Raw genomic sequence first — 10,531 nt, forward strand, 5'->3', positions numbered from 1 at the left:
AAAAAATATAAAAATAGTTTTTTCCTGGAATACCCCTTTAAGCAACGCATCTTTGATAAAGTCATGATGTCATTGGTTCAGAGGACGGGCGGACTGGGTTTGGACTGGTGGACATGTTGCTTTCACATTGCACCAACAAAGAGATCTACCAGAAGAAGTGTATAAAAGGAGCTTCAGTGTGCAGTAAAATGCGAAAACCTTCTTTTAATATTGTACTCCTATGCTGACATATGATTGCTTGATGTCATAGCTTCTTCTCGTTACTGTTAGTGTTGTTGTGAGGATGTTGTGTTGAATCATATCATCAAATACCATACAATATCTGCTTCAAAACTGACTTGAAGGGGTACCCTGGAGGAAAAAAAAATGTTTTCAATTGAACTGGTACCAAAAAGATATACAGATTTGTAAATGACTTCTATTTAACCATCTTAATCCTTCCAGTACTTATCAGCTGCTGTATGCTCCAGAGGAAGTTGTTTAGTTCTATCCAGTCTGACCACAGTGCTCTCTGCTGACACCTCTGTCCATGTCAGGAACTGTCCAGAGCAGGAGAGGTTTGCTATGGGGATTTTCTCCTACTTTGGACAGTTCCTGACAAGGACAGAGGTGTCAGCAGAGAGCACTGTGGTCAAATTGGAAAGAGCTACAGAACTTCCTTTGGAGCAGACAGCATCTGATAAGTACTGGAAGTTTTAAGTTTTTAAATAGAAGTAATTTACAAATCTCTATAATTTGAAAACACTTAAAGGCGGTTTTCCACAAAGTAAAGATATATGTAAAGTAGTAAAAGGTAAAATTACATACATTAAAGGGGTACTCCGGCCATCTTAGGGGACAAGATGCGGGACAAGACGGGGACCCCCGTGATCTTGCACGCAGCACCCTGTTAGAATCAGTCCCCGGAGCACGTTCGCTCCGGGTCTGATTACTGGCGATCACGGGGGCCGGAGCATTGTGATGTCACAGCCCCGCCCCCGTGTGATGTCATGCTCCGCCCCCTGAATGCAAGCCTATGGGAGGGGGCGGAGCGTGTCATTACATGGGGGCAGGGTCGTGACGTCACAATGCTCCGGCCCCCGTGATCGCCAGTAATCAGACCCGGCGCGAACATGCTCCGGGGACTGATTCTAACGGGTGCTGCGTGCAAGATCACGGGACCCCCGTGATCAGGCATCTTATCTCCTATCCTTTGGATACAGGATAAGATGTCTTAGCGCTGGAGTACCCCTTTAATGTACTATTCTCCCCCCCCCCCCCCCCCACCCACATAGATCTGATCACTTCCTGCTTTCTTTTCTGAACTGTGACCCTGCGGTTGCCAGGCAACAGAGCACACACTTACCCACAATCCCCATTGCTTGAACTGAGCATGCTCACCTGTCTCAGTAGATGCCCTAAGATGGTCGTAACTAGAGATGAGCGAACTTACAGTAAATTCGATTCGTCACGAACTTCTCGGCTCGGCAGTAGATGACTTTTCCTGCATAAATTAGTTCAGCATTCAGGTGCTCCCGTGGGCTGGAAAAGGTGGATACAGTCCTAGGAGACTCTTTTCTAGGACTGTATCCACCTTTTCCAGCCCACTGGAGCACCGGAAAGCTGAACTAATTTATGCAGGAAAAGTCATCAACCGCCGAGCTGAGAAATTCGTGACGAATCGAATTTACTGTAAGTTCGCTCATCTCTAGTCGTAACCAAGGGCAACAGGGCAAAACAAAGCAGACACTTGGGAGATTAGCCAGTATAAATATAACTATATAACTATAAAACTCTTATCATAATACATCAGTTTACACCTTTGGCTGTGCATGCTGAGAGTTGTAGTTTTGCCACAGCTGGAGGCGTAATGGTTAGGAAACTCTGCTCTATGGCAACACAGGAATGTTGTCATCAGAATGTCTCAGTAGTGCAGCCTCAGGCATTGGGCCTGGAATGTCAAACCATCACATATCAGCATAGAAGACATAAAAAAAAAACAGTTATCACATTTTAATGTACACCGTAGAGTACCGTGAAACTTCTCCAAAAGACCACCCCCTTATCGAGACCAGATTATCTCTGACAGATTTTTAATGCCTTGCCAAAGACCACCCCTCTCAAGCCGTCTCAAGGAGATTTCACTGTATTTTACAAATGTTTTCAATTAAAAACAAAATATTTATTCAAAGTAGAAAAAGTGGACCAGTGGTCTCCAAACTGCGGCCCTCCAGATGTTGCAAAACTACAACTCCCAGCATGCCCGGACAGCCAACGGCTGTCCGGGCATGCTGGAAGTTGTAGTTTTGCAACATCTGGAGGGCCGCAGTTTGGAGGCCACTGAAGTAGACAGTGAAAACCCATTATAAGATGTTTTTAAAACTGAAACAAATACCATTAATTTAGCCTGAAAAATGGCTGCCTAGTGTATCAAAGCACCTTCATTACAAAAATATTCCCTTTTCTCTTTTCACTTTCAATTACAGGAGATGAAAATACAGTAAATGTAATTTGCACGGCGGTAAAAAAGGGCAAATACTAAGGGGGGGCATTCATGATTGTAATCGCGCAATTCTTTGCGCCTTATTTATGATTGTTTTTGCACATTTTTTTTCATCGTTTGCGCTCACTTTGTCATTTTATCTATTTTTGCACATGGAGAGGGGCGTAGCTTAGTGTTCGCAAATAGATTTGTTGCATTCATCATCTGCGTACATTTTTCTTTTGTATATACTGTATACAGAGTATATACTGTACTCCACTCCGTAGGTGGCGTAGGATGTGGGAAGTTCATTAATGCGTGTCTTTTCCCCCATTGCGCATTCCTTTTAAAAATCCACACCATTTATGATATTGCATGCGCAATACCCAAATTGGACACCGAAACTGCGCTTACAGAAATATTGCACAAATTTTCACGCAAACAATAACCCTCCCACCCTTAAGAGTCTGATGAAGAGTCATTGGATCGTGTACATGCAGCCATTTTTTTTTCTAGTAATAAAGCTTGCTGGCTGTCTACTTTCCTTTTCTTCACTGATCTGGAAGGGTGACCGCTGAGGATCTGAGTATACCTGCCTTCCATCAGGTCTTTGGCGCTACACAGAGGTCCGTTTACTTTAACTGTGTTACCGAATTTGGAATAATCCACAGAATACCGACCTTCTTCTTCCGTCACAATTGGGACAAAACGATGGCCCCAGAGGATTTCATCGGGCAAGTAGGATGTTCGTGCCTGCGTAGTTATCCCAGTCGTCTCTACGACCCCTTCAAGGATTGCTACCACCTCTATATCTTGGTTGCCGAGGTCATAGGCAGAGAAATGAAAAAGAGGGCTTTTCTCATCGATTGTATGGCTTATAATAAGAGGTGACACTAAGAAAATGGAATTGGTCCCCACTGGGTTTTCCACCTGGATATCTACTTGGGAAATTGGAACGACCTCTCCTTCATCTGTTGTGGTCTTCTTGATTATCTGGATTTTAATTGAAGCACTGATAATCATACTCTTGCGTAGGTCGCCCACTCTGAACATAAAGCGATATTTGCCATCCCGGCAGGCTATGACGGCATTCCTACTGAAGATTAGGGTCTCCGCCCTACGGTTTGCTTGAGCGGTCTTCATGAAGATGCATCCCAGCATGACAGCATTGATGATTAATCCTAATATATTTTGGATGATGAGGACCGTGATGGCAAGCGGGCATTGCTCTGTGACCATACGACCTCCAAAGCCAATGGTCACCTGGACCTCAATGGAGAAGAGAAAAGCTGAGGTGAAAGACTGGATGTTAGTGACACATGGTATCGAGGAGCTGCGCTTGGGGTCAAGGTCTCCATGGGCGAAGGCGATAAGCCACCAGGCCATAGCAAACAACACCCAGCTGCACATAAATGTCATGGTGAAGATAAGTAAGCTATGCTGCCACTTCAGGTCCACCATGGTGGTGAACACATCCTGCAGAAAACGTCCTTGCTCTCGAATATTCTTATGGGCCACGTTGCATGCACCATTTTTGGATACAAAGCGCGCCTTTCTGAGTTTGGTCTTGTATTGAGGTTGATCCGCGTTATCTTCTGCAAGTCGCGTTATCAAGAATTCATCATGGATCAGCCCCTTCCGAGCAAGCATGTTTGCACAGTGCAAGAAATGGCATTAACTTATTGAAGAGCGGCAGTTCATCTGCAAAAAAGAAAGATTCATTGTTTTATGAACATCTCTCAGGTGCCTGGTACAAAGCGCAAAAGCCCATTTCCTAACTTATCTAAAGATGTACTTGTGCAGAACGCGATAAAGAACAATCTGCTAGGGCTTCATTCCATTTCATAAGACAGATAAAACATAAGAGCTTATTGATTGCTGCCGGTTTAAATGGCTATTTATACCTAGGGTTGTGTTCACATTTATAAACCACAATATATCACTATACAGTGACCCCCCCGACCTACGATGGCCCCGACATACGATAATTTCAACATGCGATGGCCTCTCAGAGGTCATCGCATGTTGAAGGCAGCATCAACATACGATGCTTTTTTAATGTCGGGGCCATCGCATAAACGGCTATCCAGCAGCGCAGACTGCTTCAGCTGCCACCGGATAGCCTTTACGGTGCCCCGTGTGGTCCGCTGACGATCACTTACCTGTCCTCGGGGGTCCGGCGCGTCCTCTTCGGGATCCCCTGCATCGTCGTCGCTCTCCATCGTCATCATCACGTCGCTGCACACGTCGTCCCGTCATCCAATAGGAGCGGCGTGCGTAGCGACGTGATGGCGGCGACGGAGAGCGCGGATGCCGGGGAAGAAGAGGCCTTACCGGAGCATCGGGGACACCTCGGGGACGCGGTGACAGCGATGGACGGCGACATCCAGGGCAGCGGTCACGAGCGGTGAAGGTCCGGAGCGGCGGGGACAGGTGAGTACAACTTCCTCTAACAGTGGTCTACAACCTGCGGACCTCCAGATGTTGCAAAACTGCAAAACCCAGCATGCCCGGACAGCCATCGGCTGTCCGGGCATGCTGGGTGTTGTAGTTTTGCAACATCTGGAGGTCCGCAGGTTGTAGACCACTGTCCCATACTTTACATTGCACGGATCCCTCAACATACGATGGTTTCAACAAACGATGGTCCATTTGGAACGGATTACCATCGTATGTTGAGGGATCACTGTACATTGTCGGTATGCATTGTAATACCAACAGAAAGGTATGCCGACATATACTGCAGTGTACCAGCAGACAGCCTATCAACTTTATTGAACCGAACAGTCTACTAGTGACTACGTTTGATCTATTTCCTAAATTTATACTTTTTTTGTGGACACAAAAGTGTAGTCTAGTGCGCTTTTGAGTCCTGGGGAAAAATAACCTATCAAATTAGAAAGAAGAACTAGTAGACATTTTTGCCCATCCATTTGCACTCAATACTCCAGAATTTTACAGAATTTTTGTAATTTCAGCAAGTTTAAAAAAAAAAGGAAAAACTTTAATTTCACATTAAGTATTCAGACCCTTTACTTAGGACTTAGTTGAAGCCCCCCTTTGGCAGTGATTCCAGCCTCCAGTCTTCTTGGAGATGAGGCCACAAGGTTTGCACACATGGATTTAAGGATTTTCTGCCATTCTTCTCTACAGATCCCTCAAGCTCTGTCAGGCTGGATGAGTACCATCAGTGGAAGCCATTTTCAGTGCCCTGGCTAGACCACTAAAGGACATTTACGCAGCCACGCCTCCTTGTGATGTCACCTCCCCCCCCAGCACGCACACAGTGTTCAGAACTAAATGTTCCAAACGCTGGCCACCGGAGTACCCCTTTAAGCCACTCCTGTTATGGCTGGGTGCTTAGGGTTGTTGTCCTGTTGGAGGGTGAACCTTAAATCCAGTCTGAGGTTGAGAACGCTCTGGATCAGGTTTTTGTTATAAATATTTCTGCACTTTGTTCCATTCAGCTTTCCCTGAACCATGACCAGTCTCCCTGTTTAAACCACAAAAAAACAGAGCATGATGCGGCCCCAATATGCTTCACCGTAGGGATGGTTTTATATACCATTAAAAGGGCACTAGCGTTTATGATTCCAAACATTTACCAACTTTATTCCAATAAAAAATAGACAACAATCATTATAAAATATTAGGCAGGAATACCCATAAAATTGCGGAGCCAAGAGACACAGATCATAAATAAGGCTGGGTTCACATCACGTTTTGTCCCATACAGGACAGCATACGGCAGGGGGAGCTGAGTAGTCAACCGCGATTTTAGGTGCTGTGGGAAAACCGCATACAGGCCAAAAATGAGCTGACCGGAGTCAGCTTTTCACTCCGGCCGGCTCATTGAAATTAATTACATACGGGACCGCATACGAAGGCATACAGGAGCGCAAGTTTTCAGCTGCCCCTGCCGAATGCGGTCCCGTATGGGACAAAACGTGATGTGAACCCAGCCTAAGCAGTATGTTTGTTATGCAAGAGAAAAATGATACTTTATAATATACCGTATATACTCGAGTATAAGCCGACCCGAGTATAAGCCGAGACCCCTAATTTCAACCCAAAATCCCAGGAAAAGTTATTGACTCGAGTATAAGCCTAGGGTGGGAAATACCTCATCCCCCCCTGTCATCATCCAGACCCGTCATTAACATCCTCATCATCCCCTTGTCATCATCCCACACATCCCCCCTTCATCATCCCCTTGTCATCATCCCACACATCCCCTTATCATCCCACACATCCCCCCTTCATCATCCCCTTGTCATCATCCCACACATCCCCTTATCATCCCACACATCCCCCCCTTCATCATCCCTTGTCATCATCCCACACATCCCCCCTTCATCATCCCCTTGTCATCATCCCACACATCCCCTTATCCCACACATCCCCCCTTCATCATCCCCTTGTCATCATCCCACACATCCCCTTATCCCACACATCCCCCCTTCATCATCCCCTTGTCATCATCCCACACATCCCCTTATCCCACACATCCCCCCTTCATCATCCCCTTGTCATCATCCCACACATCCCCCCTTCATCATCCCCTTGTCATCATCCCACACATCCCCTTATCATCCCACACATCCCCCCCTTCATCATCCCCTTGTAATCATCCCACACCCCCCCCCCCTTCATCATCCCCACCCCCCTTCATCATCCTCTTCTCATCATTCGCCCTCAGTGGTCTTCAACCTGCGGACCTCCAGAGGTTTCAAAACTACAACTCCCAGCAAGCCCGGGCAGCCATCGGCTGTCCGGGCTTGCTGGGAGTTGTAGTTTTGAAACCTCCGAGGTCCGCAGGTTGAAGACCACTGCGGCCTTCAACATGCGGACCTCCAGAGGTTTCAAAACTACAACTCCCAGCAAGCCCGGGCAGCCATCGGCTGTCCGGGCTTGCTGGGAGTTGTAGTTTTGAAACCTCCGGAGGTCCGCAGGTTGAAGACCACTGCGGCCTTCAACATCATCCAGCCCCCTCTCACCCCCTTTAGTTCTGAGTACTCACCTCCGCTCGGCGCTGGTCCGGTCCTGCAGGGCTGTCCGGTAAGGAGGTGGTCCGGTGAGGAGGTGGTCCGGGCTGCTATCTTCACCGGGGGCGCCTCTTCTCCGCGCTTCCGGCCCGGAATAGAGCCGTTGCCTTGACAACGACGTATCTGCGTCGTTGTCAAGGCAACGTGACTATTCTGAGGCCGGGCCCGAAGCGCTTAGAAGAGGCCTCCCCGGTGAAGATAGCAGCCCGGACCACCTCCTCACCGGACCACCTCCTTACCGGACAGCCCTGCAGGACCGGACCAGCGCCGAGCGGAGGTGAGTACTCAGAACTAAAGGGGGTGAGAGGGGGCTGGATGATGTTGAAGGCCGCAGTGGTCTTCAACCTGCGGACCTCCGGAGGTTTCAAAACTACAACTCCCAGCAAGCCCGGACAGCCGATGGCTGCCCTGGCTTGCTGGGAGTTGTAGTTTTGAAACCTCTGGAAGTCCGCAGGTTGAAGACCACTGCGGGTGGGGGAGTTCACTCGAGTATAAGCCGAGGGGGGTGTTTTCAGCACGAAAAATCGTGCTGAAAAACTCGGCTTATACTCGAGTATATACGGTACATATAATTCGCCTCCTATCAATCTTTAAACAGTGCCCCCTGAGGAAGGAGCTGAAACAGCTGTAGGGGTGGTGGAGGCGGCAAGCAGACACAGTCCCACATGGGTAAGATATAGTTTGTAAATTGCAAGTTTGCAAAAATGTGAAGTTTCTGCAATTATGTTGCTGTTCCACTTGAGAGCAGTTATCCAGCAGTTCAGGTGCACTTATTTAGGTCCCTGAGGATAAACTGTTTAAAGATTGATAGGAGGCGAATTATATGTATATTATAAAGTATCATTTTTCTCTTGCATAACAAACATACTGCTTATTTATGATCTCCGCAACTTTATGGGTATTTCGTAGAATGGCTACAGAATAACCCCATGTCTCCCGCCACTGGGGACCCCCGCAATCTGTCATTGCGCACCCACCTTTGTGAGCTCTCCGCAGCACTGGAGGCTCCAAATGTGTAGCGTGACGACCACGGGGCCGGAGTACCGTGATGTTATGACTCCGCCCCCATGTGACATCACACCCCAGCCCCTCAATGCAAGTCTATGGGTCTATGGAACTTGCATTGAGGGGGTGGGGGGGGGGGGTGACATCACAGGTGGGTGGAGGACGTCTTGATACTACGGTCCCGTGGTCGTCACGCTACACATTTGGAGCCTCCAGCGCTGCGGAGAGTTCACAGAGTTGGGTGCGCAATGACAGATTGCTGGGGTCCCAAGCGGAAGTACCCCTCACGACCAGACGTCCAAAGGATAGGGGATAAGATGTATTAGGGCCAGAGAACCGCTTTTAAAATTATGATCTAACTGTGTTGGAAGCAAGCTGTGGGTTCTTATGTGTCGGTGCAGGACTGGTGTCAGGTATCCCATGGCTGGCAGGATAAATGGGTGTCTGTCGGCATCGGGGCATCTAAGCTCAGATCAGGTTCTGCATTCAACATGTGACTGACCTGTCAGCTTCCAGCACCAGGGACAGCGTCACTTGGGACGGAAGGGGTTAATGATGCCATATGCACTAACAATCCTATCCGCTGCTGGGGTGCTGTTACACTGGGCCTCTCCACTGCCATCAATTATTAACCGAGATGCAAGACTTGGAGAAAAGGATACAGGTTAGATAAGGGACTACAGAAAATCCAGATCATGCAAGTGATTCCTTTACCTGGATCTTTAAGGAAATCCTGAAGACATTCAGGGACAACTTGGGTTTCGGAAGCTTCTCCCCTTTGATGAATGACGAAATGGTACAGTCTGCGGATGCAGTTGGAGGCTGGGATGCTGCGGGCTCCGGCTGTAGTCGTGGTGGCTGCACCCTGTGATTGGTTCAGGGCGTGGGTTGTTCTCATGTGACATACAATGTGATCATAGGGACAAGGGCTGGTACAGGGCAGGTGCAGGGACGTCCCCCCCCCCCCAACTGATCCCATACAGTGCAATGAAAACTCCATGGCCGCAACAAATGAATCAATGCAATGACAGATTGCAAAGCCATGTCATTTATGTAAGCATCTGTAGGAACAAAATACTGATATAGTGCATGGAAAAGATAGACGCATAGCTCAAATTTCACATTCCTAATAAAGCCTTCAGCCTTTCATAACTACGAATGAACATTGGTAATTTATATGTTAAACATTTAGTATCGTTAGGCTAAATGATGTTATGATATAAACGATCATGAGTTTATATATGATGCAACATTCATACAACACGCCTTATTAATAACATTGTCTTTTTAGGGACGAATTCATATTAATTTGATCTATATTACATTCCAAATTCATTGTTGAAATGTTACTTTTTGTCTAATTCTTTGAAAAATCCCAATAAAAAATCATTTTAAACAGGAAAAGATAGATGCACTGGTAATGCTCACATTGGTATGACAGTAAATAAATAAAAAAATAAATAGTAATACTAGTAGTAAATAGGTGATTAGTAAGAATATTATAGAAAATGATAAACAATAACAAATCATTGATAAAAAAAAAAAAAAAAAAAAAAAAATATATATATATATATATATATATATATATATATATATATATACACACACATTAATAAATGGCTCCTGTCCTGGGATATATTAAAGGTGATGTGTTGATTGCTTTTTATATGCTATGGAAGTGTTTTCCAACCAGGGTGTCTCCAGTTGTTGCAAAACTACAACTCCCAGCATGCCTTTGGCTGTCCAGGCATGCTGGGAGTTGTAGTTTTGCAACAGCTGGAGGCACCCTGGTTGGGAAAGACTGCTCTATGGGGCTACCGAGTGCTGAGCTTGGCAATGTACAGAAGCCCCATAGACAATGAATGAAGCTCTGGCTGCACATGTGCAGGGCTGCGTTCTGTTCACTCATGAGGCAAGCTGGAAGTTGTAATGTTGCAACAGCTGGAGGAACCCTAATTAGAACACACTGCTTTATGGGGCCCATTAGAAAACTGAGCTTTGCAGTATTCAGAAGCCCCAT

The 10,531-nt window shown here is 46.7% G+C and overlaps 1 protein-coding gene across 1 annotated transcript; it reads right to left on the reverse strand.

Moving 5' to 3' along the window:
- Nucleotides 1–2,317: 2,317 nt before the first annotated feature.
- Nucleotides 2,318–9,746, reverse strand: LOC130293580 (ATP-sensitive inward rectifier potassium channel 11-like). Its single transcript, XM_056542420.1, has 2 exons — nt 9,226–9,746; nt 2,318–4,162 (listed from the first exon to the last, which is right to left on the reverse strand). The coding sequence occupies exon 2, from the start codon at nt 4,109–4,111 to the stop codon at nt 2,921–2,923; it is 1,191 nt and encodes a 396-aa protein (XP_056398395.1). The 5' UTR covers nt 4,112–4,162; nt 9,226–9,746; the 3' UTR covers nt 2,318–2,920.
- Nucleotides 9,747–10,531: the final 785 nt, after the last annotated feature.

Source organism: Hyla sarda, chromosome 10 (assembly GCF_029499605.1).
Source record: "Hyla sarda isolate aHylSar1 chromosome 10, aHylSar1.hap1, whole genome shotgun sequence".
In the NCBI taxonomy this organism is placed as follows: Eukaryota; Metazoa; Chordata; class Amphibia; order Anura; family Hylidae; genus Hyla; species Hyla sarda.

Coding starts and splice junctions, on each gene's coding strand:
- LOC130293580 (XM_056542420.1), bottom strand. CDS start 4,111: ATGCTTGCTCGGAAGGGGCTGATCCATGATGAATTCTTGATAACGCGA.